The sequence below is a fragment of the Ciconia boyciana genome, chromosome 6, assembly GCF_034638445.1.
Source record: "Ciconia boyciana chromosome 6, ASM3463844v1, whole genome shotgun sequence".
NCBI classification, from domain to species: Eukaryota; Metazoa; Chordata; class Aves; order Ciconiiformes; family Ciconiidae; genus Ciconia; species Ciconia boyciana.
Window position 1 is genome coordinate 6,030,560 of NC_132939.1, and position 13,342 is coordinate 6,043,901.

Sequence of the window (13,342 nt, forward strand, 5' to 3'; positions counted from 1 at the left end):
CAGAACTAAAATACTCTGGCTTAGTGTACAATATGCAGTGACCAAACTGCTAATGCAATTCAGCATTTAAAATAATATAAACGTATTGTTAAATAGCAGAAGAAGATAGAAGAATTTTTCTGTGTCTGTGTAAAGAGAAAATACCTCTAAATAGGTTTTAGGGTTTTTTAATGCTTGACCAGTGAAATAATAAATCTATAAATCATAGGACAGAATAGATATGTAAAATGTGATTTTTTTTTTTTTTTACCTGTGTAAGAAAATATGCTTTCCAAATCAAAATAAAAATCTTGAGTAGGTTAAAAATATTTGAAATACATTTTTAGAAGAAAATGAGTCTATTATAAAATGCAATACTGTCTTAAAAATAAAGCAGTCACTTTTCAAATTTAGCTTTCTAATGGCTTTATACCTTTTGCCAAAAATGCTGATGGGGCAAATGGGAAAATATGTAGGCTAGAATGGTGATGAAGGCTTTTGAGGTGCTGAGACGTTCAATTTTTGTATCTGTGGGCTATTATACTTTCAATCCTGGCTTCAGCTGAGCTGCTAAAATATTGTCAGTTATGCAGAAGCTACCACTGAATGTCTGCAGTGCTACTACTGCTCTCTTGCCTGGAGAAGTCATTTAGGTATACAGGAGCTATAAAGTGGGCTATATGGCAGAGAGAATTAAGGGTGAATAAAAAGGGGAAAAAAACTTCACATTAAACAGATATTTCTGAAGTAGAAATGTCTTAGAAAAAACAAGTTTAACCTCAACCAAAAATGTAAGTCTACTGTTGTATCTGAAGAAGATTTGCTGCAAATATCTTTATCTTAGTCTTTGATTTTAACTGACCAAACCGAAAAGGCTCACAACTTTTTGCCCAAAGGATGCTGAAATATCTAACAGTTTTCAGGCAAGGGCCTAGAGAAATCAGCTTTCCTTTAGCACTTTTGTAATAATTTTGCTTTACAATACTGCTATCTTCAGTGTTATAAGTGATATTGATTACAATGTACAATCAATTACAATGTATCAGCAATATATTGCAGAAGTACAATATTAATTTCTGATTATCTACTTAATTTTCGTTACTTTTGAATGTTATTTTTCCCCTCTCTTCTGTGTGAAAAGTATAGAAAAGCTTTACTTCTTTTTTCGAAACCTACTTTTCCTAGGTTTTTTTGACCAAAAAAAATGTTGTGAACCTGTTCTAAACAAATTAATGTTTTCAGTTTCCAGACATCTGATGGGAAATAAATTTCCTCAAACTAACTGGAAAAACAAAAAAGCCCTGGTTTACCCTTGTTGACCCAACCCTTGTTGGTCAAAAATCCGTGGCAAAAACCACGACTAGCAGTGGGCAGAGCTCTACCTATTGTCCTGCCTGCAAACAAGATTGTTTTGAGTAGCAGGAGTGGATCTGGATGGGAGGAAGGGATCTGGATGGGACTTTCACTTCAGATTTTTAATTTTTTTTATTTTTTTGGCAGGGTAGACTATTGTTACTGATGATTACTGTGTAACAGCCTATGAAAAATGAATTGATAGCGTTACTACTGTTCCCAAATCACATATGTAAATATCACAATAAATAAACAAATAAATAAATCCTGTCTTAATAGGAAGAAAGAATTAGTCCTTGATGCTCTCTTGATATTAGTAGAAGTTAAGAGGATTGAAAAATACAGCTGCTGGTGAAAAACGTGTCCAAAGGGAAGGCAAATTTTCCAGTAGAAACGTGAAAACGGAAAACCTTCAATAAGAAAAAGGAATATTTTTTACTTGGAAATTATGTTAAGATGCTGGAAGCTTAGTTTAGGGTGGTAAATGATTCCCTTCTTATCTGGCCTGTCCAGCCTGGTCAGAATGCACATCTCGTCATGGGATTCTCGTGATCTCCTCCACCAGGAGGATGTAATTACGGTGCAATGGAAGGTTGTCTGGTCTGCCGCGGCCAGGGAGGATGATCTGTGGCAGCTGAAGTACAGCATGATCTAGCATGATAATAATGGATATATTTTGAAATCGGAGCCTTTTGGCTTTGTTCTCTGGGTGAAAATTTTAATTTGTGTGGCGAGTAGATACGTAACATGAAATTTCACTCTCTCCCCTCTTTTGTTTTTAATGTACCTAACTGTACTTCTGGAACAGCTCTTTCAAAGGAGCATTGCAGTCACTGTAGTCTTTTGTCAACTTCTTGCAGGATCAAGTCTTAAAGTCTTTTTAAAAGAAATACTGTCCTTTCCTTCGTAACATAGTTTTCTACTCCTGTTACAAAGTAAACTGTGGTAGTGTTAGCAACTCTTACACTATAGCTACCCATGCACACTGCTGTAAACCATTTGTGTGCTGTCTTTTAAAACACTATGTTAAAAGCACCGGAATTTCGTAAGTAAAACAAGATATGTGGAGTCTGATATGCTAGAATTATTTTTCAAGTACCACATGCCTTCCCAAAGAAGGCATGTTATTTTTTTAATAATTTGCTATATGTCTACCAGTAAAGTAGTAGTGAGGTTATTCACTAAATAATCAAAGTAATGCAAGTTATTCAGTTAAAGCATATTTCAAATTGTTGTCAAGATTTCTATTGATTTCTCTTTTTACACAAATGCAGTCTATACTATTGCACACTTTTTGCCATGTTAACTTTCTGTTTGCTGTTCAGGTAGAGAAATAACAGCAGAAACCTTTATGGAGAAATTGGATAATGGTGCCTTGCTTTGTCGGTTAGCTGAGACCCTGCAGGAGAAATTTAAAGAAAACAGCTTTGATGCAAACAAGCCTGGCAAAGTAAGTGTCGGTAAATGTTCTAGCATGTATTATCAGTGTCTGAGGTATCTGACTGTTTTGGTACTGAACTTTTTTGCACAGTTAGGAGATTTCATTTGTGGAGGCTCTGCAAATGGGCAGGGAGGTAATTGCTCTGTGTAGAAAAAAATTATGATATAAAATTGGGGGAATTAATACTTCTTGGGTAATTATTAAAGTAACTATGAGAGGAAGTTACTCAAAAATTGACTTGTAACATGTGGAGGCTAAGACCTAGAACAAGATCTAGCAGTGTGATGTGGTAGCTAATAGAGAAAAGGTGATCCTTGTATTTATTTGCAAGGGCAATATTAAGTAGCTGTGGGAGGTGCCTTTTCCTCCATAAACAGCTCTAGGGAGGCCAATAATAAAATTCTATAGTTAGTTTCAGTGCCTTGAGTTTAAAGGTCCTGTTGGTGTACTGGAAGGGGTTCAGTAAAGAGTTGCAGGGATGTTGTGGAAAATGTGAACCTTCAGGAGATACTGAAGAGCTTTGCAAAGATCAGGTTAAGATCTTGCTTGACCACAACCTCCCTTTAATTTAAATTATTTTCTTAGGACAATCTTATTGGGAGAAATTAAAGAGTGTGGCAAGTTTCTTTTTGGAAGAAGTTAAATTAAATGGTTGACATATACTTTAATGCATTTACTGTGAAACTGTTTTTATTTTTCTTATGGAAGTCAGATACATCTTCCTTTGAAAGCTAAAGCAGGCAAATGCACAGCAGGTAAAAAAAGAGCTCAAGAGCAGACATCTCAAAATGTATCTTCTATTCTTGATGTTCTCATAACTAGTCTGTAGCAGAAATTAGGGCACAGCAAAAATTTTATCAGCAGTTCTGAGAACTGACAGCCTTGTGTCAGCTGCAGCTGCATGAGTTGTTTTTCTTGGTTCCAAGCTCATAATTGTTGTTGCAGAAGAAATCCTCTGGACTAAGGCAGGCTTTATTTATTTAGTTATTTTTAACCTTCTGTGCGTTGGGGTGGGTGCAGGGGGGCATTGTTTGTTTGCTTTAGTTTTGGTTTGTTTTTTTTTTTTCTTAAAGAAAAAGGAAGAGATAGCTGTGAAGGAAGATAAGAAGTAGAGAAGGAAGGACGCCTTCTTCCACAAAGGAGGAAAAGACATCTGGAACTCATATTTCGTATTTCAAATTGTAATCAGGGTTTGGTTAGTAGACGTACTGGGTGACTTCTGAGTTCCTCTGTATAATATGGTCCAGCTTGTCTTCACCTAAGTGATGGCCTGTTAGTGTTGTGGTGGATCCCAAGTTGAGAAAACACTTATGGCAGTCTTTTCTGTTGAGCCTAGAAACTAGCTAGGCAGAAAGAAGGGTTACTTGTTCTTTTGGCTTTTCCCCTTAAAAACAAACAAACAAAAAAAGGTACTGTTATTGACAAAAGCTACTAAAAGCTTCAGCGAATACCCAAAAGGTAAACTTGGCTACACAGTTCTAAAACATTCCCTTCTCATATCTTGCCCAGCTGGCGTACTGGAAAATCAATTAAATCAAAAAGTGCAAAGCATTTTTTTACAGACTGACATCTCAGAAAGCCATGTCTATTTAACATAAAATTCTCAGGAAAATAATAGTCATAAATTCATCAACAACTACAAAATCCTAGTGAATATTCAGAAATTCAAACAATATGTTTTTGTTAGATGCCTAACTACTGCTTTTTGGGGTTTTGGTTTTTCATTTTGTATCATCAGACTTTTGTCTGATGGTGGCTTATTTGGAGAGAGCTACCATTTGGAAAGATAACCCAGAAATGTACCAATGTTTGGTACTTCTGGTTTTGCCACTGAAAAGAGGTAGACCTCCTTTCTTGTATTAACTTCCTCAGCTGAGAATATGGCCTTCGTTATTTCAGTTACCTGATCCCCTTTTTTTGAACCTAAGTTACATTAGAGGCCAATTAGACATTTGTAATCCCATATGTTGTAATTACTTTGAGTTGTAGGTCTTTTATTTGTCAAACTGGTATAACAGGCAATGCAATTAAAGGGAAAAAATTCTGCTCCACTGCTACTTTCTCAATGTGGATTTCATACTTAGTGTAGTAAGAATTCAAATGGGAGACTACTAGATTTGTGTCATTGTAGGCTATTAGGGAGCTATTTATCCTTCCAGACTGTAATTCCCTGTGTAGCAGTCCTAGGCAATGGGACTAGCCTACACATTGGAAAATCTGACTTGTGGTGCCAAGGAAATTCGTAAGATTATACCGTATGAAATTTAGCGTAGTAAGAATTCCACACTCCTCCCCTGAATCATTATTATGCATTCTGTTAATAATACATGTGGACTTTTGAAGCTATTTGGCCATTTCTGTGTGCACAGGAAAACGGAAACATTATGGTCTTTCACCCAGGTGCCCTGGTGACTTCACTGGCAGCTGGACGAAGCTGCTGACTTCTACAGAGTCCAGCCTATATCAAAATAGATAACATGCTTTTCTATCTATATACATAACTTCTAATTTTTTTAGATAGAAGCAGACTGATATAAAATGAGTAGCTGCCAGAAGGATCAGCTCGCAGGCAGCACCAGGTTGCAGCTGAGTGAGGGAGACAGGATAAGGCTATAGATAATGGGGAGGGAGGAAATCTTACTAAGTCCCTCCACAAGCTTGAAGATGTGGTCTGTTTTCATAAGTGAAGTTTTCCCTTGTATGGGAGCGTCTTCCTAGATGGCGAAGCTGCATAAAATACTTTGGTTTTAGTTTTGTCTTAGAGGAAGACGATACATCCTGTTCTGCTTGATATGTACTACTGATCATGAATTCACTTGTGCAGCTCTCTGAGGCTGTCTGGCCAGTTTAGCAGCTATAGCAACGCATGTAAGAAGACATTAAAAACTAATACTTCATACACTGACTCATCAGTTGCTTGCCATAATTCCTTAAGTTCACGTTGCGATACTCTACAGAATGCCAGAGGTTAAATCCTATTGCCTCTGGGTTAACTGCTTGTGCAATAAGTTTCTAGTTGCTGTCAGTTTTGCAGTTTGTTTCTTAACAGGACTGTATCATTTCCTTTCTTATTAGGGAGGACTGAACTTTCTTCAGCTTTCAGGGACTCCCTAGGTCAGTATCAGCCTTTTTGACTGTGGAAGAAATCAGGAAAGCATAAACCAAAAAAATTTGTGCCTCCCAAAATATCAGATTTTCCAAATCTGGAAGGAAAATGGTGGTATTGATAGAAACCGGGGACATTTTCAAAAGAGTTAGGCAACTACTGGTAATATGACTTGGGAATACAGCTTTAAGAAACTGAAAAGAAGATTAAAAGGTGTGCAATGCAAAAGTAAGGGTCGGGGAAGGCAATGAAGGAGTAACTTTGTATGAGTGAAGGAGATCAATGGGGTAGCTTTTTATGAGTGACTGAGTAGGGTAGGATTCCTCAGTGTGGAAAGAGGTAGCATGGGGGCATATGATGGAACCTGCAAAATCAGGAATGACATGGTAGATGTTCAGTCTTTTCTATACAAAAATTATGGGACGTTGAATGACGCTAGTAGGAGCCAAACAAACAAAAGAGGGTCCTTGTTTACGAACCGGTTGGAAATTTCTTGCCAATTCATGTTAAAGTATACCTGGGTTCAAGAAAACACTGAATAAGGTAATGGAAGAGAGATCTCTTGGAAGGCTGAATACACAGAAACCCCATCTAGACAAGGAAGTCCCCATAGCCGAAAATGGTTGGAGCTTGAGAAAGTATTGGGAGGTGTAACGTGTTTGCAATGGTCTTAGTCTTCCCTAGATGCTTACTTATGGCCAGTCTGGGTTAGATGAACTTTTGGCTAACGCAGTAGGGTCACTCTTATGTTCTGTGCGTTATTGCTTCTTGGGGCTGAATACCTTGCTGGTTGTGCAGGTGGACATGGACAAATCTATCTTTTCACAAGGGTCAAACTTCAAAGAAATTATTTTACATTAAATATGTACTTTTTGTTCTATATAAAGATGCCTCTTTAGGGCTGAATCCCTACAGCTAAAAATAGCACCTGAGTCACACTCTGCTTTGGTATCTGTAATCCAGGGGAGTAATGTGTGATTGAGAGCACTGGGGTTTGGCAGCCTCTGGTGCCATTTACGCAGTCTCTGCTCATTGCCCTTCTGAGCTTAATGCCATAACAGGCACTTTTGGATATCATAATAGATACTCTGAATGCATCCTCCATGAGTCTAGCTCCCTAACCCTGTGGTGTTTGATTTGTTAATCATTCAGTAATAAGTTATTAAAAGCATTTCAATTTCTAAAGGTGAAGCATTTAACAGTTGTTCATTTCAGAGGCTGTTAGGTGCTAGGTTCTTTTGCAAATCCCAGAAGACAATGTTCTTCATTGCTAAGCAGCTAAACCACGCTTCAAAACCTGATGATTCTGAAAACATTGATGTTGTATCTGATTCTTTGCTTCAGACAGAAAAAAGTTTGAGTTTTAAATGAAAATGGACATTTTAAACAGGGAGGGCAGTATTAGACTGGTGTGACTGAATGCTATATTTTTAAAGAAGTCGTTTTTTCCCCTTTTTGGGGATTTTACAGTCATAAATAAATCTAATCATGTACACCTATCAAATGACAAGGAGATGACTGATATCAATCTCAATAAATGCTCAAGATTTGTACGGTAGTAAGTTGTTGGAACTACCTGTGCTGCTGCTGCTGCTAATGATCTACTGTCTAGAAACTACAGACTTATTATTATAGCAGGAGTTATTCCGTAAAAGTGATTCATGTCACAGGATGCCATTTTGTAATTTTCTCCCATTGGCTTGGATTTCATCTCCATGCTCTCCTGGCAGTATTTTACTTTTCCTGACAGATAGTTAATTTGAGAATTTCACAGCTGTACAAACAAATTCAAAGCATCAAGGCATGTGCACTATGCACAGAGCCTGCATTTGCTTGGGCTTAGTTTAGTAAGCCCATTAATTAAGATTTTTAAAATAAACATAAATAAAATTGTGTTAATAGTTATCACCATTTTAATAGGCAGGGCATAATAGTCTGCCCACCATCCTTGAGGCTGCCTGTATATTTATGAACATTCTACGGACAACAATGTTTTCATGGCAAATGAATGAAAACAGGTTGAAGCTGAATCATTCTCTTTCTCCGGGTTCTCAGAGGTTAATCAGATAAATCTCAACTCAAATCTCTCTTAGAAATACTTTTGAATAAGGAACTGGAGTCTAAAATTCAACCTCATTTTCAGGAAGCTGGGATCTAGATTTGATTTGGCCTATAAAAGAACTAGAAGTAAGTACAAAATAAATCCAGATGCAAATATTTCTTAAGTCCTAGAATGTTTAATTAAAATATACATTTAATTTTATTCTTCCAATGGGAGCTGATTTAATAAGATTAAACAATGTGCACTGAAATAAAGCTGTTGTGTAGAAAACAGCGAGTAAATTTTGTCCTTGGATGTGCACATGCACTTCTATTGAAACTGTCTATGAAAACAGTAATTTATGCACACATGCATGCCTGTATTTCCTAACATTAAGAGATTCTGGCCACGTCTTACCCATAGTCCTAGTATCTGAAGTGTATTTTGCAGTTGTTCCATATCCAAAGCTTTCATTTGCTCCCGGGGAATATACTTAGCAAATCTGATGCTTGGTGGGTGTAGATCACTGTGACAGCGTTGGCTTCTCAGAGTCATGCAGGTTTGTGTAAGGTGAGATTTTGGCCTAGTGAGAGCACTTTGAGAGTCGCATTATGTATTTTGAGAGTTACAATTAAGAGATCTAAACAGAGATTTGGGATGGAAGGGTTTTTTTTGCCCTTAATTAAGTTCTAATAGTGAAGTTGGATCTTGGAGGCGAAACAATTCAGCAGTTACACAACTGAAAACTCACAGTTTGTTTTAAATTTCAAGATGTTTATGTTTCTGAAGAGAATTATGTATATCTGTGGAAGTAGAGGCAGAATCCTGTAAACTAAAGGACTTGAAAAGCCAGGGAATTGACTCGAATTCTGTCAATATTGAAAGAAGGGGCTAGTGGCAAAAGAACAAGATTATAAACTGGAGGCCAAGTTAATTTCCCGACTCAGCTGTAAGCTTATTGTTTGCTTTTGGGAGAATACATCTCTGGGCTTTCATTTTCCCCATCTGTAACCTGGGAATACTGTTTGCTGTGCAATGGTGGCTTGATTTGTGAATATTGTAAAGTGCTTTGAGCTCTTCTTGTGCCAAACAGTATTGCTACCCCATTTGGTGAGCTGTGATTACTATTAGGTAGTTCTCATTATGAAAACAAATTGATATTTGACTCGGTTTATTTACAAGAAACATGAAAACTCATGGTTCTCTAAATGTAGATAGGAGACAGACCTTTGCTTGTGAATCTACTGCTTCAAAGAGCTTTGTGTCTGCTCTGCAGTGGGGCACAAGCAAATGTAGTGAACCTAGTCCTCCTAAAGTAGATGACCTGGACCAATGGTTTAGGATTTGACTCATCTCCTGAACCAGTGAGAGTCGGGACTGAGTAACAGCTCTGGGATGGCTCTAACAATTTATAAGAATAAAAGATGTGTTTATGCTTGTTCTATCTTTTCAATCATTCCTTTGCATAAAGGGAATTACGTGAATGGAGAAATTATCAGAATCCTGGAGGTTCATGAGAAGTAACAAATGCCTCTGAGTCTCCAAGGCATGCATCGTCAAGGAAAGCAAAGTGTCTGGCAGCAGTTTAGAAATGAGGAAATTTGTTTTAGAAAATATTATGTATCTTCATATGGATATATTATCACATAGGTTAAATGACAAATGAATATGCTACTGTAACCCTCATTTGTAAGCAATCCAGGAAGATCTGTTCAAGTCTTGGACAAGGTGAGACACTTGTACAGATACTGTAAGGTTAAATTGTTGGTTTTATTTACAGAAGACCATACACATCTGACAAATTGTAGAAGGTATAATAGGTATAATGTAGAAGGTATAATAGGTTAGTATATTTTCACCTAAACTGATGAAATATCAAACCAGAAGGAGAACTAGGAAAATATTTAATAATTTCCTAAGGCAGCTAGCTTGGCTGGTGGACAGGAGGCAGGCTGTGCTTGGCATAATGCAAAGACTCAGTAGTTGGTTTAAGATCTAACTAAAGGTGAATAAAGTAGTAAAGACCACAGTATTTTTGAAGGGCTCTTAAAAATGAGGAGGCTAGTAAAAAATTCTTTGGGCTAGATATTGTAGTTTATAAAATCAACACTGAAGCTCTTTCACCTTCCCTTGCTGGTGTTGTCAAAAAGTGGGGGTGCATTAAAATTATTCAGGATATTGAAATGAAAAAAATAGTCCAAAACACATAACTTTATTTTTCTTCTTCAAGTAGAAAAGGTCCTGCCCTAAGGAAATCTTCCTCTCGACAAATGATTGAGGTGCTGTGCAATGAAAATTAGTAATAATTTCCTTTAATTTGGTCTTTCTGAAATATAATAATACTTTTTGAACTGACTTCATCAATGTATTCTCAATTAAGAATAAGACTAACGGATTCCTAAACACAATAGGATATGTGTGATTGCTATGAGAACATCCATAGGTGCAATAGAAAGAATGGCTTTAATTTTTTTTTTAATTTGGAAAGGGTATAAATTTTCGCCTGAAGGTGTAATTCAAGTTCAAATAGAAAGGGCTAAGAATAAATTTTCTCTTTGGACAGTCTCTTCTGTCTTTGTCTGCTTTGAAGTATCTTCCTTTGAAGCATGTGCATCTTAGTCCTCTTAGACCCTGGACAGCCAAGCTGAAAACCTGATCTAATCAACATGGTGGTTCTATTTTTACTGTACGCTTCAGTTTCTCAAGTTTGTGTCCTGTAGATGGGATGGATTCCCAGCAAATACAGTATTCTGTAAGCTTGGTGCCTTGAGCCTGTCTGCCCAGTGTGAAGAGTCCTCAGCTATGGCAGAGCCATGATCAGGTGCTCTCTGCAAGTTATAAATCTGACTCGCCAGTCGAGAATTGCATGGATGTGGTTAGGCTATGAACAGATTCTTTGTGGTCTGGGGCAGCAAGTTGCTTGTCTGCACACTTGTACTTTCTGGAGACTTTTGTTTTGCAGGAAAAGCTTGTGGAGCCAATTTCTAATCATTTACAGTATAGATATGGCCCTCAGTTACTTGGGAGAAAAAAAAAAAGTAGAGCATTGTCTTTTTGTATATTAATCTTTATAGTGGCAGACTTGATGTGGATATGAGAGGAAAAGAATAATCTTGTGAAATGACTCACAAGTGCTAATCCATCTGGAAGGAATCATTTCCACAAGACTGTAAAGCTGTTTGTTAGAGAATTCCTTGTACCTTTCTCAGACATGTCAATAGCTTGCTGAGCTCATGTTCAACTGGATTGCTACCAGGTTTCTTGCATATGCTGTAAGATTTGCTTGCAACAGGTCTTGTGGACAAACCCTCTATGCCTCAGCAAATAATTCTTACAACTAAGGCTTTTCTGCTTGCAGGAGGATTGCATGGTAGGATAAAGTTCTGTTTCTCACCAGACCGTAAAAGGAGATTTCTGAACAAATTTAGCATATTCTGTGGTCGTCTGCTTGGCACCTTCCAGGTGAATACATTGAAGAACTTTTAATAAGCTTTTAGGTGCACTTGAACCCATGCACTGTGTTGGGGACAGAGCTACGCAATTCTGGAAGGAGCACTGAGACATGTCTCTCCAGATTGTTCTTCCCACTGATACTTCTTGTCCTCGGGAGAGCATGGTTTGTTCCCTCGTTTGGCTGGAGCACATTTGATCTCTGTGTGAACTGGCCTTGCTCTTGTCAGTGAACCTGAGATAGGGATTCACCTGCATACCCCTCCCTCCGCTCCTATTTGACATTGTAGATATAATCAGAATTTGCATCTCAAGGTAGTTGTCATGGAAAAAGTAGTACAGATTTAAGCAGTTAACTGCCTGTTAGATCCTGCTTTGGAAAATATCCTAATGATTCAGGCTGCAAATCAGGTCAAGAGGAGAACCAAACTTTGATTTCTAATAATATCATTTAACTAGAAGACATCTCAAGTTTTTTTAGTTAACATTGGTTTTGTATGGAATGCTAATACTTAGACACTTCATAAAATTTGTATTAAAACTGGAAGTTATCATAGCATTTTTACCATAACTTCAGTCCAGGTATTGCAAATAGGGATGGCGTATTTTCTGAGAGAAATATATAACCAGCCATTTTTAGATTTGCTGGATTTTGCCTCTTATGTGAAATGCATTGTAACAATGCTAGTCTTTAAAGCAAACGGTAAAAATCTTTGTAACAGATCTTTCTATGGGACTTTTTATTTAGATTATTAGGAATAGTCTGGAACAGAAATGTAAGATTAGGGACTTGAATGGAAATTAGCATATATTTTTGAAAGCTTGAGAAAATATAATTTAGACCAACTATCTTCAGCTTAATTGTGCAATTCTTAGGTCAAACTTAGTGTTAGTAGTTTTTAGGGAACAATGAATAAGCAAGAACTCCAGAATTTGGTCCATTTCCCAATAGTGAGTCTTGAATTTACAATAATGAGCCAAAATTTCTGAAACAATGGGAATAGTGAATATACAGCCCTAAGTGATGACTGCAATGCAGAAGGAGAAAACAGAAGTAACTTTCAGGCATAGACACCAGTTTATAGATATCATAATTATGTCTAATTTGTTTATTTAAATAAACATGAATTCCCATTTGGGCTTGTGTATGTAAATTGGCCCCAAATGCTTCAAGTATACAGTAAAGCTTTGTTCGCAACTTTAGAGGCTGATTTAAGGCTGGTTTGGAAATTTGGCTGTATAGATTAACATTCCAACATGTTTTTCAAATCACGGACATTTTTAAATTCTACGCCAGCTTAGAATTCCCAGGGCTCTAGCAGTTTCCTTGTGGTTTCTAATTGGAAAACTCACAGAAAATCAGATTCTTTATCATAAAGGCAAAGATGCAATTTTTCTTAAAAATGAACATACAGGGCTTTGGAGAATCAGACTTACCTGCAGTGAGCTACATGTGAAATTCTTTCTGAATGTTTTCAGCATCTGCATAAAAGTTGTATCTTTGTTAAACATCTGGAAATCCAAAAAGCGAACAGATAAAGCATCTGAAAAAAACCATCTTCCTTTAGACTGCATAGATCTTTATCATAGTCTTCCTTGACACTTGGCTCATGTTGGGTAAAGCACCATTTGGAACTAATCTTACAGAAAGAGCTGGGAACCCCCCACCCCGCCTCGAGCTTCAAAAGGTCACCAAGTGTGAGATTGATCATTGAGAGAAAAACAGGAGGAAAAGGAAGAAGAGATACGACTGTCATGCATCAGTATACCCAGCATTATAATTATTACATCAAGGAATTTGAATGGCTTCTTACATTTGTTATTCAGACGGCCAGTGAAAGGTTATCCACTATAATTTCATAGATCAAAGAAATATGTTGGTTATTTGAACTATATTACATCACAGCGTAAGTGGAATTATGGAAATGTCTTTTGATATGATATTTTAGAACCTATAATGTGTTTTGATGGA

General features: G+C 37.0%; 1 protein-coding gene across 6 annotated transcripts in view; it reads left to right on the plus strand.

Moving 5' to 3' along the window:
* The window catches only part of GAS2 (growth arrest specific 2), a 100,824-nt gene that overhangs the window by 16,028 nt on the left and 71,454 nt on the right, over window positions 1–13,342 (plus strand). For all 6 annotated transcript variants that reach the window (XM_072864601.1, XM_072864600.1, XM_072864604.1 and 3 more), the window contains one exon: window positions 2,658–2,782. In XM_072864601.1, the coding sequence (XP_072720702.1) occupies window positions 2,658–2,782 (125 nt within the window). The remainder of the gene's footprint in view (window positions 1–2,657; window positions 2,783–13,342) is intronic.